General features: G+C 45.8%; 1 protein-coding gene across 46 annotated transcripts in view; it reads right to left on the bottom strand.

The window, feature by feature from the left end:
- Positions 1–12,595: 12,595 nt before the first annotated feature.
- CEP192 (centrosomal protein 192) overlaps positions 12,596–22,158 on the bottom strand; it is a 146,011-nt gene continuing 136,448 nt past the window's right edge. For 30 of the 46 annotated variants that reach the window (XM_078347703.1, XM_054243939.2, XM_078347700.1 and 27 more), the window contains one exon: positions 12,596–16,872. In XM_078347703.1, the coding sequence (XP_078203829.1) occupies positions 16,728–16,872 (145 nt within the window). In that variant the 3' untranslated portion in view covers positions 12,596–16,727. The remainder of the gene's footprint in view (positions 16,873–22,158) is intronic. The other 16 variants (XM_078347701.1, XM_078347697.1, XM_078347695.1 and 13 more) reach the window with 1 other exon arrangement.

Consider the following 22,158-nt stretch of genomic DNA (forward strand, 5'->3'; position numbering starts at 1 on the left):
CTCATTTGATGTTCACCACCTACAAGGTCAGGACTAGAGTTAGATATAGCGAGTTTCTCTTCAAAGAGTCAGTATGTCAGTATGTTCAGCTCTCTTATTCTTTAATTCTCCATTGTAAAGTTTAACTTCCTTGCAGTTTCAGTGAACCACCTTTTCCACCAGTTCTAATCAGTAGTTCACATCTGTTCCTCCGGTCCCCTGCTCTGTCCCGACTCATCCCAGTCACCTGCTCTGGTCACCTGCTTTAACCTAGGTCACCCCTGGCTACGTGCTCTGACCTGTCCCGTAACTGTCCTTCCCAACAAACTAACCATCCCACCACTCCGGCTGGAACCCCTGCTCCCTTTAAGATAGCCACTTGGAATTGGCCAGTAGGGGAATGACACTACAATAGGGGTTACATCAGTCAGGAATAAGAAGCCCTTCCCCCACATTGTCCAGGTGTGTGCTCGCCATTATTCCATCTGTGAGCTGCACCCTTCTATAGAAGTAAATTACCTTTCTGAGGAAATTTATATTTGAGTGCTACTTCTTTTGTGGCACCGAAAATTTACATATAACAGCTAGTTTGAACCCTACTTTTCAGATGAGGAAACTGAGGCACAGAGAGTTTGAGGTACCAAAGTCTGGTGGACAGACCCTTAAACACAGGCAGCCCTGCGGCGGCGCCCTTTCTTTGGCGGGGGGAAGCCCCCAAGAGAAACAGGATGGACTGGCTTTAGGAGGATCCAGAAGGCAGAGGGTGAGGGTGAGAGGACCAAGGCCAGGGGTGCAGCAGGCAAGCTCTAGCGCTGGAGCCAAGGTATAGGAGCTCGGGCAACCGGAGCTGCGGCGGGGACTGGCCTCCCCAGCCGGCCCTCCTCCCCACCTGAGCTTCTGTCCATTGGGAGCGGTCTCCACGGCTCCCCTCCGCCTCCGATCCCCAAAAAGCAGGATGAGGCTGTGCTCGGCGTGCTCGGCCGCCCCCACAACCCGCACCGCGCACGGACTCCCCAAGCCCGTCGTTTCCTCCTGCTGTCCTCCCGCAGAGGGGTCGCCATTTCTAATTTTGCCGGCGCCGCGAAAGCGGGCTGTTCTCGCCTCCGTCCGCCCAGCATGGACTCATCCCCAGCGTCTACTCCCAAGGCGGCCGCAGCCTCGGCCCCACAGCCACAGCAGTTGTCCAGATCCAGATTCCTCCTAGGCCCGCACCTCCTGGTGCTGCCTGGGAGCCCCGGAGACGCGCGCCTCAGGACCCCTGAAACACGGGCCGGCGGGGACCCCCAGCGCTGCAGCCGCTGCCAGGAGGCCCCGTCAGGGCGGCAACGCTTCGCTTCTGCCCTGGCTTCTCCTCTCCGAGCGCGGAGGGGAAGGTGCCGGTCCCCAACTCCCGGGAGTACAGGACTCCGAGCACGCACGCCGGGCCTCGCGTCTCGAAAGGAGGCTCCGGGGCCGCCCCGCTCCTCTGGGTATTTTCTGGCACCGAGAGTGCGGAGCGAGCGGTCGCGCGAACGCGCTTGGAAGGGGGCGCCGGGGCTGGAGCCGCTGGACCTGGGCGGGAGCTGCCAGGGCCCCACCCGGCGCGCAGAGGTGGGACTGGAGGATGTGCGGGCCGCGCCGGGCCCGCGAGCCTGTGTGCGGTGCTGCGCATCTGGGTCAAGTCACTGGAAGCTGCAGATGCCAACTCTAACACGAAGGAGAGGCGGGGAAGGCCTGGAGAAGGGCTGCGATGAAATCAGGAGAAACCGCATTTGTCAGCCTGCACCGTGTCCAGATGCGCCACTTAGGCTGCGCAAAAAAAAAAACCCCGCAAACCACAAAAACAAGAAAGCGCCACTCCGCGAACAGGTGTTCGGCGTGGCCTTGTTACCGCGTCAGGGTCCCCAGAGTTGGGGCACGCAAGCGGAGCCCGCCGCAGGGACACAGGCGGTTCCTAACCCTCAAGAGCCACGACCCGGAGGGGTCCGACGCCTGCCCACGGCGGATTGGCTCATCTTTGGCCAAGCATGACTGAGTCTGTTTCCCCCGCACAGGCTGCTTGCCTGGTACTGACTCCTTTCCCAGCGACTCCCGAGGGGTGGCCTCCCCCATATTCGGAGCCGGCGTCTCCAGGAGCATGCCCTGGCTCTCCGTGTGGTCCGCTCATTCCCGCCGCCAGGCCGACTCCGCGGAAGGCCTGTGCAGACGGCCTCGGCCCGGCGAGCTGGTATTCACAGCGCAAAACGGTATTTGAATATTCATTGTGCACATGCAGCATTTTCCAGAGAACACACAAAGATCTCTCACCACAATTATCTTGCTCAGCTTTAAAATATTAGCTGTCACTTCTTTCACGGGTCTTGTGAGAAAGGAAAGTCTTTTTCTTTAACTCTTTTCCCTTGAACGCAATTACCACCTCATTCATGGCTCTTTGTTGCCACCTAATCTTGCGATTATGCCCGTGACATGACCACAAAGCAGCGTGACTGACGTACCTGACAGCTCTGGCTGGTGACGCGGCGGCCACAGTGAGAGGCGGTCTTTGTGGAATGAGTCCCACCGCCGCCCGCCTCGCAGGGAAGTCAGGCAGGAAGGTGCAGCTAAGAGATGCCCGGGGACCGTCCCCACCAGCGGGGATGCTTGCTTTTAACTCGAGAGCCCTGCGCACTGAGGAGCAAGGACCCGGGGTACACCTACCTGATTCCCCCATTGTTGCCTGAACATAAAGCATTTGCACCCCCATTTGGTTTGTCACTGTATAAAGCAGCCAGGTCTGGAGACCTGGGTCCCACAGTGGAGGCCCTAGTCGTCCTTCCCCAGGCCCTCCCCACGACCGCCCCAACCTGGTACCAATGCAAGCCCTGTGCAGGCACAACACGTGCACACATGCCAAGTGCAGACATGACACGTGCTGGCAGCAGATCCACTCAATTGTACATGCACTGGGCCCCTGAAGACCCCACAGTTTTGATTCCAGCTAAGCACATGGGAACTTAACCTGGGATCAGACATTCAGAGAGCTTCACTAGCTTCTGGTGTGGTGGGTTGGTTATATTCTCTGACTTGTGGTCTCTCCCCGACCTTTTCTTTTCAGACCTCAGAAATAATACACAGTATTCCAAAATTAGACGTGACAGAAAGACAAAACGTAGTCAATAAACATCCTGTCATCCACCTTCTCTAAGGCACCTTCTCTGCCTGAAGCATGCTCCCAGAAGTGTTCTCTGTGTACTTCCAACATGTAATTTTACTTAAGAGTAATTTTACTTACAGAAAAGGAGCACACTATACATACTATTTACACCTTATTTCTTTTATTCTCTGAGTCACCTTTGCATAATTAACATTTTTTAGTAACTGATCTTTAATCAGCTTTAGGGGTAGCCTCAGGCTTAGGCTCTGGAAGAACTGGCCCATCACCCTCCTTACTGTCCAAGAAGACAATGGCTTTCTTCATGGTCTAAAGATCTAAATAACTGAAAACATTTAAAACATTTTAGGTGGCTTAAGATTGCTATTAAACTAACAGAAAGAAGGAAAACCAAACATTTGCTGTGCAATACAGCAACCAAAGCCACACCAGTGAAGGTATTCAAGCAGCCGGGCAGGGGCTGGACAGCAGCCCTGAGCAAAAAACAGCCAGAGAAACCTACCCAGGTCTCTTTCTCACAGAGGACCTCCAGGGTGACCAGCCCAGAAGGTAACTAAACTGCTTTGCTTGCTCAGCCTCCTTTTCCTCATGGTGTTCACCAAATTAGAAGACACTTCGTGTGCACAGCTGACATCCCCATTTGAAGCTACCTGGTTAATTCTGAGAACTCACATGCCGTGCTGTCGAGAGAAAACTTCAATCTTGTTTCTAATTGGAAATGAATAACTGAAATTTTACTCCAATATTTTCTTCTGGGACTCTTAGTTTCATTTCTAACATGTGATTCACCTGGAAGATATTTGGGGCTAACCCATCTCTTTCTCACTGAGATGTTGCCATTTACCATCTACTAAACTTGTCTGTATACTTGGATCTTTCTGGATTACATTCTGTTTCACTGATTTTTGTAAGCCAGTCTCACCCAGGCTGCTTTAATTACTGTTAGGATTGGATGTGGCCCCACGAGTTTCCACTGAGAGAAGACCTGGGATTCCAGCAGGCAGAGGCTAACATACAAGCTTAGTTGTTAATATGTCCCTTCCTAATAGCTTCCCTCCTGAATTAAACCCAACTGCCGAACATGGCAGAAATGGACCACCAGCAGTTGATACATGTGAATCCTGAGGGCTGGTCCCTGCCAGAGAGAAAGCCTAGGACGAGGCAGAGGCTCCCACCATCTCTCCGAGGGAGCACACATTTCCTCATTGATGTCAGGACCCAGAGGCTGACAAAGACATCCTGTGTGGTGTGCCTGGGAGAACCAGACTCCATCACTCTCCCTCTGCAGCACATCTTGGCTGTCCTCATGGCATTGCCATGCCAACCTAAGTACCACTTTTCTACTTGAACCAACACATTGTAGGTATCATTATTGGAAAGGCATTATATGTAGAAATTGGTTTAGAGAGAATTGATAGCGTCTATTTTAACACAAAATGTGCATTACTGATACTCACATTCCCAAGGTAAAATCAGGCTAATGAGTAAAGAAGAGTATGGGGCTGACTACTCAAAATCTATGCAACTTTGTAACTAACATCAAGAAGAACTGGGCCAGAGGGGTGGCTCATGCATGGAATCCCAGCACTTTGGGAGGCCGAGGTGGAAGGATTCTTTGAGCCTAAGGGTTTGAGACCAGCCTGAGCAACATAGCAAGACGGCATCTCTACAAAAATACAAAAATCAGCTGGTGTGGTGGCACACTCAGCTACTCGAGAGGCTGAGGAGGGAGGATTGCCCAGGAGTTCAAGGTCACAGTGAGCTAGGATCATGCCACTGCACTCCAGCCTGGGTCACAGAGTGAGACCCTATCTCTTAAAAAACATTGCCAGACCAAACCTCAGAAAATTCTGGCACAGTTAAAAAGACATGTAAAATCCTAATATATGCTAAATGTGGGATTTAATCTAAGAGAAGCTGGCTAATGGAAGGGGCTCTCAGGAAGCATAAGGCAAGCTCAGAGGTACCGTGGCCAAGGACAGGCCATGCTCAGACCCAGTGACAGCAGGGAGGGGCAGCTGGGCCACTAATCTGGGAGAATTCCTAACAAGCTACTGAAACAGTGTGGGAAGCTGGGCACCTGCAGAGTTCCCCCTCTGCTGGGGCAAATGCTGCCTGGACTGCTGCAACACCAGCCCCATCCCCACTGAAGAAGGCCCCCAGTGCAGCTGGGCAAGTCACCCCTACTCAAGTCTCCTGTGTGCTCCAGGGGGACTTGACAGTGTTCTTTGCATACGCTTCACACATTTCTAAGCTTATTTCTGCTGTTTTGTCTTCCACTGTTTTGATTGTTATTTTCTTATTTATAGGAAGACCATGATTTACATGTATCAATTTGGCACCATCACATTCCTAGGTACATGTCTCCTACTGCTTATCATTTCCAGGAGGAATTCTCTTCGAATTCCCTATCAACAATGAAGCAGCTATGAATGAGATGTTGGACTCCCTCTTTCAGATCTTATGCAACTCATCTCCTCCCATCTTCCAGGGCCGGGTGACCATCAGAGGCTCCTCCTGCCATGCAGTATGCAGCTGTGGTGAACAGTCCTGGCCTGCTCCTGACTTCAGTTTTAAGCATCTCTTCACTCACATGGAGCACGTTTGGCTTGAAATATAAATGCAGTTATATTAAACAACTATCCACATTCTCTTGACATTTCTAGAGGACTTCCTAAAGACACAGAGTCCTCCCTGGAAGACACATCCATTCTCTCACAAGGTCTGAGTTCGCCACACGCTAGTTCTGCTTTGGGCACCAAGGCTTCAGAGGTGACTACAGACCTGGTCCCTGCTTCACGGTACTTCTGGTTTAATGAGCAGAACAGATGCTCAACAGAGAATTGTCCAGCAGTTCCTCAATAGCGGGTGGGCCATCTTCCCCAAGGACCTGGCAGGCAGGAAGGAGATGTCCTCCTGCTAGGGAAGGTGTCCCAGTGGAAGACAGGAGGTGCTGGGGAAGAAGCTGCCCCACTCCAGGAGTATGAGGGCGGATGTGACATGAAGAGCAAGTGAGGGGAAACGAGGCTGCAGAGACATGGGATGAGGGTGGGCGAGCTCCAACAGCAAAGCACACGGAGCTCTCCAGACACTTCCATTAAGACAGGGCCAGGGAGACTGCTGAAGACCAACTTCCAAGACTGAAAATGTACACGTAACACAGAGACAGAGGTGGCCTCTGCAAAACTGTGAGGTAGCAAGGCCTGGCCTCTGCACCCTCCCCAGATCTCCCGGCAGCCTTTCCATCCACATGGGACACATCCTGAGGATGCCCCTGGGAGTCTGCTGAGATGATGAGGGTTCCCTGCCCTGTCTCAGTGCCTTGTACATGGCAAGGCATAAATGAATGCCTCTCCTCACACTAATTCGACAGAAGGGTGATTTTGTAAGAGCTGTGAGCAACTCTGTCTCCTTTCCAAGCTGGCACCAGCTCAGAAGGAAGCATCCAAGGGGATTCTCATAAGCTGCAGAGAGCTGCCCATGAGTCTGAAAGGGAGTTCCTGGGACAGGTGGCCACACGCAGCTGACAGCTCCTGCTGGGTGGAATGATAGCAACCAAAATGTAAGCAGAATCTGGCTGTACCCATTGGGGCTGGGGGAGTCCTTCCCCCTCTGAAGCCATACCAGGAAGAGGGCTGCCTGGCTCTCAATGGCAACCTGCTTACAGAACCTACCCTCCAGTGACATGTGCTCCTGTGCATCTTCTGGGTGGGCACAGGACACAGAGAACTGTCATGAACACACTGATTCTGGCTCCAACCACAGCTTTGCTTGCTCAACTCCTATTTCACTCCATGCCACTCTCCCCAAAGCTCAGGGCCTCAGCTATCAACCTCGAGTCAGCATCCTCACTGCACCCTGCTCCCATCTTGACAAGTGAATCCCAAAAGGACCAGATGAGTCACGTTTACTTTTATTCCCATAACCTCCCTTATAGTTCCGTACGTTCTGAATGCTTCTACTCCTTTACACTGACATGTATGAACTTACAGAATCTCTACCAGTGTGCCTACATTTACACTGAGGCATAAAATAAAAATGTGGTCAGGTGCAGTGGCTCACGTCTATAATCCCAGCACTTTGGGAGGCCGAGGCGGGTGGATCACTAGTTCAGGAGTTTGAGACCAGACTGGCCAACATGGTGAAGCCCCTCTCTACTAAAAACACAAAAATTAGCCAGGTGTGGTGGCTGGTGCCTGTAATACCAGCTACTCGGGAGGCTGAGGCAGGAGAATTGCTTGAACCCAGGAGGTGGAGGTTGCAGTGAGCTGGTATCGCACCATCCTGGGCAATAAGAGCAAAAAAAAAAAGTAAAATAAAAGATGGGAGAGTGTGGCTGGGTGCAGTGGCTCACACCTGTAATCCCAACACTTCGGAAGGCTGAGGTGGGCAGATCACGAGGTCAAGAAATCAAGAACATCCTGGCCAACATGGTGAAATTCCATTTCTACAAAAAAGGCAAAAATTAGCTGGGCATGGTGGTATGTGCTTGTAGGCCCAGCTACTGGGGAGGCTGAAGTGGAAGAATCACTTGAACTGGGAGGCAGAGTTTGCAGTGAGCCGAGATTGCACCACTGCACTCCAGACTGGTGACAGAGCGAGACTCCATCTCAAAAAAAAAAAAAAAAAAGATGGAAACGTATTTTATTTAAGGTTTAAAGATCAACAGTTGTTGGCTTGTCTCAATCTTTTATAAGCAACTATTTACCACGGTGGCTCAAAGAGCTGGTTCCATCTGCAGTGGTTTCTCTTTTAATTAAACACCTGCTGTGTTAGTTATCTGCTATGGAATGGATTTCCACAGGTGCTAAGGCTTCAAGTGTCACGATCCCAGACACCTGATTTACTGGTGTCTGGGATCGGGAATCTGGACATAGCTTAGCTGGGTCCTCTGCTCTGGGCTCTCAGGCTGCAGGTGTAATGTCACCCAGGACAGGAGTCTCATCGGGAGCCCGACTAAGGAAGGACCTACTTCCAAGTGCCTTCAGTTGGCAGGAACAGAATCACTTCCTTCCGGCCTGCTGGGTTGGGAGCCTCAGTTCACAGCTGGCTGCCGGTCAGTTCCAGCCTCACTTGATTCCTTGTCACGTGGCCCTTCCTGGGATGGCTGCTTGCTTTACTGAGGCCAGCAAGGGAGGGTCTGATAGCAAGACAAGAGTTGGAATCTTTTGTGATGTTATCAGGCAGGTGAAATTTCCCTCAATGTGGAGGCCTTCTATTCATTGGAAACAAGGGCTGGAGGGAAGGAATGCACAAGGCCACGCAGAGACCACTGTGGGCCACTTTAGAAGCTGCCTAAGCATCCACATATTTCTTACTCTAATAATCCTTTTTACAAAGGAACTATTTTTAGAATGGCATAGCTTTGAACATTTTTAAAGTTATCTGCTCATTCTCCTATCCATGCTCAGGTAATACAGGAAGCAGTATAAAAATGCAAAACAACAAACTAATCCTTAATTTAAAGAAAAATAAATTGATATCAAACAATTTCCCCAAAAGTGGTCCTGTGGGATTTTTGGACCTAGAAGTGGGTGTGGAGCAAGGAGTCCCAAGTGTGTATGGCAGTGACACCAGACAGCAAACTGACGAGAAGCTGGGCCTGTATTTGTGGGGTTTGCAAAGTGGCATTTTGAAATTCAATAAAAGCCAAGTAACAAACCTAAACACTTGCCTAAAAGTTAAAGAGTGAGTACAATTAATCAGACACCAAGTGAATCTGCTCTGAGAGTTTAGGAAGCAACGATATAACACCCACACATCCTAACCAAGGTGGGTATCAAAAATGTGCAGTGGCCAGAAAATGTACCTTTAAGAGAACTGACAAGTGGGTTTTCATTAATGGAAAAGATATATTTTTTAAAAGTCTAATTCAGGGAGAGGCTGGGAAAATAGTTTTTCACTTTAGAGCAAGACTTCATCAACTTTCTATAAAATAATATGTGAAATATCAAAATTTAGAAAAATTAATACTGAATTGAAGGTGGGGAGTGTTAAGAAACAGCAAAGAGAACGAGTTCCCAATTGTGAGAAACAGCCCAATGTAATTCTGCCCAGAAATCTGTGTGTCAAAAAAATCTATGTATTGTATATATAAAAGCATCCCAACCTCAGTTTTATTGAAAACTAAAAAGAAATGCCCTCGTACACAGTCTCGTTTCTGGACTCAATAGATCAGTAATGAGGCAGATTAATCATCACTGAGCTCTATAGAACTTTAGGTTTTGCCTGGAAAATGTCTTACCTGCTTGACAAGAGACGCATCCTCACTCCTGTGGACTCCAGTAAGCTAAGCTGGCAGAACACATTAACTTGTGATCTTAGGGTTGCTTTACAACCAAACACAAACTTTTAAAAGCAGCCATATACTAATAGTACATTTTCTCTATGCTAAGAACAGTTTCTATCATCTGTAATTGGGTACCCAAGTCAGAAAAAAACCAAGGTTTGAATCCCGGCTCAAACTTTTTAGCTGTGCGACTTTTAGTTTATCACTTAATCCCTGAGCCTGACTTTATTTACGTAATACAAGTATCAACTCCGTGAGCCAGACCAGCCCCAGCCCCAGCCTCTTATAAATCCGTCTGTCTGTCCACAGATGCCACTGTGGAGAGACAATCGTAGGAGGAAGGGCTCTGTCCCTCCTCTCCACTCTCAGGTCCCTCTGCCATAAAAAGCCCAATCTCTATAAAGCTGTTGAAAATTGGTACCACAGCACACACAGAGCACTTAGGACACCGCTTGGCACATAGGAGGCACTCAGTAAACATTTAGCTGTTTTACTACTAGGAAATACGTCCTGGAGACACAGTAAGAAACCGGTAAGAAATCTTGGGGCAAGGGTAGAGGCCCTCCTGAGAACATGGTGTTTACTGGGAGTGGGGAGAAACAGCTGGGCATCTCCAGCAGGGCGGTGAGCAGACAGCCTTCCAGAACAGGAGAGTGTGGCAAACGCACCAGAGCTGCTAGGAAGTCAGTTGCACCCCCATAGGACACACAAGGCTGTCTAGGTGCTGAAGATGCGGGTGAGCAGGGCCAGCCAGTTCTCCCATCACACAAAGCTCACATTCCACGGGAGGGAGAGCAAACAAGCAGGAACAGATGTGGTAGCCATGAAGGCCATAGCACAAAGGATGGTAATCCCAGCACTTTGGGAGGCTGAGGCGTGGATCACCTGAGGTCAGCAAACATGGTGAAACGCGGAGGAGGAGCTTGCCTTTGATGGAAGTTCTTTGAGCATCTGAGAAAGGGTGCCGGCCATGCCAAAGCTTGGGGAAGAACCTGAGACACCAGCACTGAGCTGGCTCAAAGAGCAGGAAGGCCACTCAGTTGGAGCTCACAGAGGATGGCGGTGGCGAGGAGTGAGGGCCTTCAGACTGCAGGAAGGAGCCTGGGCTTTAGGCCACATGCAGGCAATTATCCTCATATAGAAGCAGGGAATGTAGATTCTGGTTTACCTCTTTGAAAAGGTAACTCTGTCCTCTGTGGAGAGAGGGCTCTGGAGCTAAGAGCAAGCAGGTGGTCTGGTGAGAGGACAGCTACAGTGGCCTCAGAGATGACTGAGCTCAGGCTACTGTGGTTGGTGCTGAGATTTGTTAGAGGCAGGCACATTTTAGAGGGACTGATGTGAGGGTTTGCGGGTAAGGAAATGGGTAGGTAGAATGAGGAAAGCAAGGAGAAGCCGATGAGGCAGGGAAGGAATCAGAAGTTTGAGCTGCCTACATGGTAACCAAATGGAAACATCTGGCTTGACACACGAGTCAAGAGCTCAGAGGAGAGGTGGAGACTCAGTCTATCAGTGTAGGAAGGGATGGGAAGGAACAAAGACAGATCTCAGATGGAAGGCTCACTAAAGCCAAGCTTCTGCTGCAATCTTGCCTGGGCACTGCTCTTCCACGTTGGCAGCTGTCACGAAGACAGCGTAGTCTGCATTTGCTTTATGAGTGGCGACTGGTTGCACAAATCATTTGTTCATATCCACCTGCTCTTAAAATGCCAAGCACCATGTTTCCAAATCACAGACATAGGACAAACTGCAGATCCATGAAAGTCACTTTTTAAAAAATGTTTTATACATTTGAGCACAGAAAGTCACTTTTAAAGAAGAGTCACCTTTGGCCGGGCACAGTGGCTCATGCCTGTAATCCCAGCACTTTGGGAGGCTGAGGCGTGGATCACCTGAGGTCAGCAAACATGGTGAAACCCCGTCTCTCTACTAAAAACACAAAAATTAGCCAGGCATAGTGGTGGGTGCCTGTAATCCCAGGTACTTGGGAGGCTGAGACAGGAGAATCACTTGAACCCCAGGAGGAAGTCGTAGTGAGTCTAGATTGTGCCACTGCACTCCAGCCTGGGTGACAGAGCTAGACTCTGTCTCAAAATAAGAACAAAAGAAAGAATTACCTATGCAGTTTTGTCGTTTAACCCTGTTTTTTTGACCTTCTGAGTATAAACTGAAAGGCAAAGTAACAGTTGCACCAAATTGGAACTATTATGACCACTAGGAACTGACCTTGGCAAACACTTAAAAGACTGTGCCCAACAGTCTTAAAAAGCAATAGCTTTTAAAACTTTTAAGGCTGAATATAGTCAAGTAAGTAAAAATTCAAGTATGAAGTCATCTCATATTTGATGTACAAAACCTAGAAGTCAAGCAGTTATCAGTAAAAGTACCACCTATTTAACTTGTAGGAAAAAAATGTTTTTACAAATTTGATTTCTAAGCAAAAATTACTCGGCAAAAGTAAAACACGGTGGAAGAAAACAGGGATCTGTTTTTCTATCAAGCTCACATTCACTGCTCTTCAACTGTAATTGGCTTAAGTCATCTGGCCAGCTTTCTACAAGTCCCCGGGTCTTCCTACTCCACATAATATCCAATTGTGATCGTCCCTGAGCTACCACATAAATCTGGGATTCTGTTGCTTCAAAGTCAAAGGCAAAGAGCTGGGGGTCAGAAAGCTTCATCAGGTAACTCTCTAGTAATGGTGAGAAGAACAATTAATAACCACATTCCTCCTGGGTAAAACCATGTCCCTGCCTCAATCTCAAGCCTGCCACATAATGGTTCTCGGGGCCTGCTGTCTCCCTCCCTGTGTCCCACTGGAGTCTGCCTCATCTGTACCAGCTTCTGCCAGCAGCTGTCCCGTCTAGCTTTACCTACAGCACATGCGCTCGAAGGAGAGGTAAAGACTCAAGATAACAACATGGGACTCTCTCTGCTGTGTCTGCACAGACTATGAAGACTTCCCTTCTCAGTAAAACAATAACCAGCTGCTTGAAAAGTAAGTTGTCCTTTCTCTGGGAAACTAGCTAAACGAAGAAACAGAGAAAGGGAGTGAGAGGAAACTGTGTGATGGAGGATAAAAAAATCACAGAACAGACCGAGAAGCTTGAAAATAATTAACAGAATAAAGTGATATTCTAATTTCTTTATGACAGCACAGAAAAAGACATGCTCACTGAAAAATTTCTGGATATACCACATTAAAATATATGCCATATTTATTCAGAATATCATAATCAATACAAACAAAGAACTCTCTTCTCACCTGTAAAAGTTAAGTACAATACTGTAGGCTAGATACATGATATTTCAGTCAAGTCTTCAGTATTAGCTTGTAAAAACAAAAAAATTTACAATTATAGACATCCAATTTATCATACAAAATATATATACAAAAGCATAATTGTAGTGTAGAAAGATAAAGTTACCAAAATAGAACTTATGTTTTACTTTACACAAAAATGTATTCCAGTTAATTTTTTCAGAAAGCTTCACCAATTAGTCGAATAGCGATACTCTTGCCTTCATCTGTTTGAATGACAAGCAAAGCTTCGAATCTGCCCGTGGACTTCGGTTTGAACTGCACAGGCATGTTGATGTAATGCTGGGCTCTGGAAAGAGAGAAGCACATGACAGGTGCATGTCGTGGCAGCACCAGCAACCCCGTCCCAGGTAGCACAAGGCCTGGCTTAGGTGTTGACGAAAGAGCTTGGTCAAGTCATATTCAGCTTAAATGTATTTATACTTTCTTTGATGCTATTATTTAATGAGAAAATGACACAAAGGAGAGAAAAATATAAAACTGGATTACAACAGTATTACATACATATACATTCCTGGCTATTCAGTAACTATTAATATGTAAAAAGGAAATAAGAGGTCTAAACTATCATACATACAGCTTTGTATTCTGCTTGCAAAAGCTATCTACCTAAGAAAGGGGAAATGCCCTTGTTTTACTCAGACAGCATACTGTACTGGAAAGATTAAAACAACTTGTCCCAATCCTATCATTAATGGGCTGTGCAGATTTTGCTGTAAAATTCATATGAAACTTTTTTTGTTTTTTTTGAGATGGAGTTTCACTCTTGTCACCCAGGCTGGAGTGCAATGGCATGATCTTGGCTCACTGCACCCTCTGCCTCCCGGGTTCAAGCGATTCTCCTGCCTCAGGCTCCCAAGTAGTGGGATTATAGGCGCCCGCCACCGCACCCAGCTAATGTTTATATTTTTAGTAGAGACGGGGTTTCACCATGTCGTCCAGGCTAGTCTCAAACTCCTGGCCTAAAGTGATCTACGCCCCCTTGGCCTCCCAAAGTACTGGAATTACAGGCATGAACCACCACACCTGGCCCAAAACTCTCATCAAAAATCCTGTAGAAACTTTACATTCAAATTACAGTATAGAGAGGCAGGTAATGAGTGCCCTACGGTTAAAAATAATATTCGGGGGGGGGGGACGGTTGTTTTGTCCCTAAAACTATGTTCTAAGAGCTTCAAAATACGCCTGTAGTACAGTGGTGAATAAGGCTACATACACATTACATACAGTCCATGTGATGTCATCAACCTCTAGGCTTAGCCATTTTTAAGTGAAAGTGTTGAGCTCACAGGGAAGGTACTTCACCCCTCAGTCTCATCTCAGAGTTCTGTGTTTTAAAGACTGGCAACCAGAGTGATGTTATGTTTTAGTTTCCAGCATCTGTCCTGAAAAACCCAGCAGCATAGGCTCTTGGGTGCACAAGAGTACACCAGGCACGAGGTTTAGAAAACAGCTACAGTACTTAAAAGCCCTTTTCCTGTATATAACTGATAACACAAATAACATATGTTCTTAAATATATCTACATAGACCAAAGGTGTTTATGTGTATCTCATTATATATTTGTATTTAAAGTCTGCGTTATTTTCCCCAAATGCCATTATACTTGTTTTACCATGTCAAAGATAATATACTTAAAAAAAAAAAAAAAACCAAATCTGGCCCATGGCACTAGCTACAATTTTCTCTTTCATGTTGGCAGGTCAATACTTGGATAAATATGGTACAACCTGCCTATTTAGGAGGCATTATAACTTATGAATTACTAAAAATAATAAAATATCCCAAAACAAATCTCTGGAAGAACTCATTATTAACAAATTTCATCACAGAATATACAATTGTTCTATATTCAGCTAAAAATGTAAAAGTGTATTGTGATAAGTCCTCTGAGCCCAGTGGGGAGGTCTAGTTCAGATCCTCTCTCTTGCTAATGATGGATTTGACTGCAAAGGCACACAGAACAGAAATGCATCCAGGGAGCAGAGAGGCCATCGGGTTATGCATGCTTAGCTCCCAATTCCCCACAGGCCCCATCTACATGGAAAGGGCTTAGTGGAACCCACATATTCTAGCAACCATACTTCCTCTTTCAAAACACTCCTTTTTTAAAAAAAAAAAAAAAAAAATAGATTCTGGCTCTGTCACCCAGGCTGGAGTGCAGTGGCACAAACTTGGCTCACTGCAACCTCCACCTACCAGGTTCAAGTGATTCTCCTGCCTCAGCTAAAGAGCTGAGACTAAAGGCATGCGCCACCATGCCCAGCTAATTTTTGTATTTTTAGTAGAGAGAGGGTTTCACCATGTTGGCCAGGATGGTCTCGATCTCCTGACCTTGTGACCCGCCCGGCTTGGCCTCCCAATGTCCTGGGATTATAGGCGTGAGCCAGTGTGCCCAGCCTACTTTTTGTATTTTTAGTAGAGGCAGGGTTTCACCATGTTGGCTAGGCTGTTGAACTCCTGAACTCAGGTGATCCACCTACCTCGGTCTCCAAAGTGTTGGGATTATGGGTGTGAGCCACCATGCCTGGCCCAAAACATTTTGTTAAAGGAATACTTCCTACAGAAAAAAAGCCAGTACACTAGCACATACAAGGTACCACCATTAACAAAGAAACTCAAAAAGGTAATGAAATTTGGTTCCCACACATGGATGAAAAGCTCAATGATAACTCTGTTCCTTGGCTTGTCACTTTTCTAGGAATTGTCTTTCTCTCCCAAATTACATGCAGGATCTGCCAGGATTGTGCAGCTTGCACTGTGTGAGGACATGAGGGCACAGTTGAGATGAAACCTGTTAGCCACACACCTCAGCTGGGATTAGATGTGCATAAAACAATAGGTTAAGAGAAAGATGCTTTTTGGGACTAAGTAGAAACATAAATTATTTTTAAAAAGATAAGAAAGAGATAATCACTCAGAACCCTCAAAAAAGAACCTTTACAAAAAAAACCTGTTAGCAATGTTTCCTTTTCCCTATTACATTACTTACAATCTATGTTCACCCACCTCTGCACTAGGCAAAACCCCTGTACCTTCTTGGGGGAACTCTTCTGCCTCCTTAACCTGCAGTTTACAGCCTATAGGCATAGCCACTTTCCTGTGCTAGTGCCAGAGCTTACAGAGAGCAGCCCCACCAGGCCTCCTGGTAGCCTCGGAAAAAGTGCGTATTTGTAAGTAATTATCTCATGTACCCTACGGATAACTACAATCCTATTATTACTTTGGAAATGTTTAGTTAATGATGTCATAAAGCAGACAGTGATCTAACAAATGAAAAATGTGATTAACTAAAGGCTGGGAATTGCTTCTCAGGGCTTTAAAGGCATAGATTTTGTTCCACTGCCAAGGCAAGCTAACTGTTGTTCTCATCTAGCAATTATGTTTTGTGAGCCTTTGTCTAAAGGCACAGTGTCTCATGTTTGGGACAAATACAATAGCACACAATGCCATGAGTGCCTATGACTTTAGTTCTGTGGTAAGAACTGTCATTGGGGTTCCTGTAGCATCTGCCTCTACTGTCCTGCTACTTATCCAAGGTCAACACAGGTCATTCTCTGTTACAAAGGAGCCCCTGTTTCCACCTTTCTTTGTGTAAAATTTACTTACAAAGTTTCCTGTAACCCAGAGTTTAGTTCATTTGGTTAAAAAGATCACAGAATTAGTGATTTACACATGATTTTCTTACTCATACTTTAACAAATTAACAATGAGCTGCTGCTATTAAAACTACTGCTGGGAGGAAAAAGAAGATGGCACGGTAGGAGCAACTCAGGATTGTAGTTCTCAGTGAAGACACAGAGGGTGATTGCAAGCCGCATTTCCAGACGGATCTTTGTTGCCCACAGAACGGGGAGATTCCCAGGTGTAGGAGAGACACGGGACACCAGCGCAGCTGTTTCGGCTGGCATGGCTGTTTCGGCTGGCGCCACAGTGCAGCGGCACTCTGCACAAAACGCACTGGTCAGGGTGCCCTGTTAAACCGGCAATCTGAGATTTGGGAGGGCAGATTAGCATATCCATCTGATTAAACGGGACTTGGACAGTGAGCCAGACCAGGAGATTCCTGGGAAGCGATGTTTGAGCTGGCGCAGTGGGTCGCTGTATAGGAAATCACACAGATCCTGGTGCCCTATCAGCAGGCAACTGAAACACCTGAAAGAGAGTCAACCGTTGAACTTAAAAAAAAAAAAAAAGCGGGGGGGGGCTCTGAGGCAGGGAGCCAGGTGATCAGGCTCAGGGGGTCCCACCCCCACAGGGACAAACAAAACGGCGATTCGAAACGCTCGGGGTTGAGAGTTTCACTGTGGGCACAGCTGAACCCAGGACGGTGCACCTCAGTGAGAGAAGGGGCGTCCGACATTACCGAGGCATCCCGCCCCTACTGAGGTACACTCCCATTGCTGATGCAGCCTGCCATTGCCGAGGCAACCTGCCATAACAGAGCGACTCCGCCAACAGGGCGGCGCCCACAACAGCAGGGCGGACCCCATGGCAGCAGGGCGGAGCCTCAGCAGGCAAATACTGACTAGACTGCCTCCTCGCTGGGCAGGACAGTGCAACGGATACTCCAAAAAAAAGCCCTAACTCCCCAAGACAGAGCATCTGAGGAAAAAAAGGGATTTTATGAGTTCTGCTGCAGCAGATTTAAATGTACCTTCCTAACAGCCCTGAATGATCAACGGAGCACACAGCTCAGCACTTGAGTTCCTACAAAGTACAGACTGCCTCCTCAAGAACCGTGTATATCCAAAGAGTCACCTCAAAAAGGATTGATCACACTGACATTTAGCGGGCATCATTCTGGGACAAAGATAGTAGAAGAAGAAACTGGTAACATCCCTCACTGTTCCGCAGCTGCTACAGGTGTACCCCAGACAAGCAGGGCCTGGAGTGGACCTCAGCAGTCGTACAGCAGAGGGGCTAGACGGTTAGAAGGAAAACTAAGTAACAGAAATACTTCATCATCAACAATCTGGGCATCCACTCAGGGACCCAATCGAAAAGTCAGCAACTACTCAGAAGACAGGTGGATAAACCCACAAAGATGGGAAGAAACCAGCGCAAAAAGGAGGAAAACACCTGAAACCAAAACACCTTGCCTCCTACAAAGGACCAAAACTCCTCACCAGCAAGGGAACAAAGCTGGACAGAGAATGAGTGTGATGAAATGATGGAATCAGGCTTCAGAAGGTGGGTAATGAGAAACTTCTGTGAGCTAAAAGAACATGTTCTAAATCAATGCAAAGAAACTAAGAACCTTGAAAAAAAGATTTGAAAAAAGATAACAAAAATGGACAACTTAGAGAGAAATATGAATGAATTGAAGGAGCTGAAAAACACAATACGAGAACTTCACGAAGCATGCACAAGTTTCAACAGCCGAATTGACCAAGCAGAAGAAAGAATATCAGAAGTCGAAGATCAACTCAATGAAATAAAATGAGAAACCAAGATTAGAGAAAAAAGTGCAAAAAGGAATGAACAAAGTCTCCAAGAAATGTGGGACTATGTGAAAAGACCAAACCTATGTTTGATAGGTGTCCCAGAATGTGACAAAGAAAATGAATCCAAGCTGGAAAATACTCTTCAGGATATTATCCAGGAAAATTTCCCCCACCTAGCAAGGCAGGCCAATATTCAAGTCCAGGAAATACAGAGAACACCACAAAGATATTCAATTCCGCAAGAAGAGCAACCTCAAGGCACATAATCATCAGATTCACCAAGGTTGAAATGAAGGAGAAAATACTAAGGGCAGCCAGAGAGAAAGGTCGGGTCACCCACAAAGGGAAGCCCATCAGACTCACAGCAGATCTCTTGGCAGAACCACTACAAGCCAGAAAAGAGTGGGGGCCAATATTCAACATCCTTAAAGGAAAGAACTTTCAACCCAGAATTTCATATCCAGCCAAACTGAGCTTCATAAGTGAAGGAAAAATAAAATCCTTTGCGAACAAGCAAGTACTCAGAGATTTTGTCACCACGAGACCTGCTTTACAAGAGCTCCTGAAAGAGGCACTACACATAGAAAGGAACAACCAGTACCAGCCATTCCAAAAACATACTGAATGCTAAAGAGCATCAACAAAATGAAGAATCTGCATCAACTAATGGGCAAAACAGCCAGCAAGCATCAAAATGGCAGGATCAAATTCACACATAACAATATTAACCCTAAATGTAAATGGGCTAAATGCACCAATCAAAAGACACAGACTGGCAAACTGGATAAAAATCCAAAACCCATCAGTGTGCTGTATCCAGGAAACCCATCTCACATGCAAGGATACACAAAGGCTCAAAATAAAGGGATGGAGGAAGATTTATCAAGCAAATGGAGAGCAAAAAAAAAGCAGGAGTTGCAATTCTCGTCTCTGATAAAATAGGCTTTAAAGCAACAAAGATCAAAAGAGACAAAGAAGGTCATTACATAATGGTAAAAGGATCAATACAACAAGAAGAGCTAACGATCCTAAATATATATGGATTCATTACAGGAGCACCCAGATATATAAGGCAAGTTCTTAACGACTTACAAAGAGACTTAGACTTCCACACAATAATAGGGGGAGATTTTAACACTCCACTGTCAATATTAGACACATCAACGACAGAGAAAATTAACAAGGATATCCAGGGCTTGAACTCAGACCTGGAACAAGCAAACCTGATAGACATTTACAGAACTCTCCACCCCAAATCCACAGAATATACATTCTTCTCAGCACCACATCACACCTACTCTAAAATTGACCACATAAATGCAAGTAAAGTACTCCTCAGCAAATGCAAAACATCTGACATAATAACAAACAGTCTCTCAGACCACAGTGCAATCAAGTTAGAACTCAGAATTCTGAAACTAACTCAGAACCACACAGCTTCATGGAAACTGAACAACTGGCTCTTGAATGTTGACTGGATAAACAATGAAATGAAGGCAGAAATAAAGAAGTTCTTCAAAACCAACGAGAATGAAGACACAACACACCAGAATCTCTGGGACACATTTAAAGCAGTCTCTAGAGGAAAATATATAGCAATAAGTGCCCATATGAGAAGAGTGGAGAGATCCAAAATTGACACCCTATCATCAAAATTGAAAGAGCTAGAGGAGCAAGATCAAAAAAACTCAAAACCTAGCAGAAGACAAGAAATAACTAAGATCAGAGCAGAACTGAAGGAGACAGAAACACAAAAAACCCTTCAAAAAATCAATAAATCCAAGAGCTGGTTTTTTGAAAAGATCAACAAAATAGACAGACCACTAGCCAGATTGATAAAAAAAAGAAAAGAGACCAACCAAATAGATGCAATAAAAAATGATAAAGGGGAAATCACCACAGATTCCACAGAAATTCAAACCATCATCAAATAATATTACAAACAACTCTATGCAAATAAACTGGTAAACCTGGAAGAAATGGATAAATTCCTGGACACCTGTGTCCTCCCCTCCCAAGCCTAAACCAGGAGGAAGGCAAAACTATGAATAGAGCAATAACAAGGTCTGAGGTCGAGGCAGCAATTAAGAGCCTACCACACAAAAAAAGTCCAGGTCCAGATGGGTTCACAGCCGAATTCTACCAGACACACAAAGAGGAGCTGGTACCATTCCTTCTGAAACTATTCCAAGCAATCCAAAAAGAGGGAATCCTTCCCAAATCGTTTTATGAGACCAACATCATCCTGATACCAAAACCCAGCAGAGACCCAACAAGAAAAGAAAACTTCAGGCCAATATCCATGATGAACACAGATGCAAAAATCTTCAATAAAATACTGGCAAGCCGATTGCAACAGCACATCAAAAAACTTATCCATCATGATCAAGTAGGATTCACCCTGGGGATGCAAGGCTGGTTCAACATACGCAAGTCTATAAATGTAATTCACCACATAAACAGAACCAAAAACAAAAACCACGATTATCTCAATTGACCCAGAAAAGGCATTTGACAAAATTCAACAGCTGTTTATGCTAAAAACCCTCAATAAACTTGGTACTGAGGGAACGTATCTCAAAGTAATAAAAGCTATTTACGACAAACCAACAGCCAATATCATACTGAATGGGCAAAAACTGGAAGCATTCCCTTTGAAATCCGGCACTAGACAAGGATGCACTCTTTCACCACTCCTATTCAATACAGTACTGGAAGTTCTAGCCAGAGCAATCAGGCAAGAAAAAGAAATAAAGGGTATTCAAATAGGAAAGGTGGAAGCCAAATTGTCTCTATTTGCAGACGACATGATAGTATACCTAGAAGACCCCATTGCCTCAGCCCAAAAACTCCTGAAACTGTTAAGCAACTTCAGCAAAGTCTCAGATATAAAATCAATGTGCAAAAATCACAAGCATTCCTATACACCAATAACAGACTTAAAGAGAGCCAAATCAAGAACGAACTGCCATTCACAATTGCTACAAAAAGAATAAAATACCTAGGAATACAACTTACAAGGAACATAAGGAACCTCTTCAAGGAAAACTACAAACCACTGCTCAACGAAATAAGAGAGGACACAAACAGATGGAGAAACATTCCATGGTCACGGTTAGGAAGAATCAATATCGTGAAAATGGCTATACTGCCCCCAAAGTAATTTACAGAATCAATGCTATCCCCATCAAGCTACCATTGACTTTCTTCACAGAACTGGAAAAAAACCACCATGAACTTCATATGGAACCAAAAGAGAGCCCACATAGCCAAGTCAATTCTAAGCAAAAAGAACACAGCAGGAGGCATCACACTACTGGACTTCAAACTATACTACAAGCCTACAGTAATCAAAACAGCATGGTACTGGTACCAAAACTGAGATATAGACCAATGCAACAGAACAGAGGCATCGGAGGCAACACAACATATCTACAACCATACAATCTTTGATAAACCTGACAAAAACAAGCAATGGGGAAAGGATTCCCTGTTTAACAAATGGTGTTGGGAAAACTGGCTAGCCATGTGCAGAAAGCAGAAACTGGACCCCTTCCTGACACCTTACACTAAAGTTAACTCCAGATGGATAAAAGACTTAAACATAAGACCCGGCACCATAAAAACCCTAGAAGAAAATATAGGCAAAACCATTCAGGACATAGGAGTAGGCAAGGACTTCGTGAACAAAACACCAAAAGCATTGGCAACGAAAGCCAAAATAGACAAATGGGACCTAATCAAACCCCACAGCTTCTGCACAGCAAAAGAAACAGTCACTAGAGTGAATCGGCAACCAACAGAATGAGAAAAAATATTTGCAGTTTACCCATCTGACAAAGGGCTGATATCCAGAATTTACAAAGAACTCAAACAGATTTACAGGAAAAAAACAAACAAGCCCATTCAAAAATAGGCAAAGGATATGAATAGACACTTTACAAAAGAAGACATACATGAGGCCAACAAACATGAAAAAATGCTCATCGTCACT

The sequence above is a fragment of the Callithrix jacchus genome, chromosome 13 (genome assembly GCF_049354715.1).
Source record: "Callithrix jacchus isolate 240 chromosome 13, calJac240_pri, whole genome shotgun sequence".
Taxonomy (NCBI): Eukaryota; Metazoa; Chordata; class Mammalia; order Primates; family Cebidae; genus Callithrix; species Callithrix jacchus.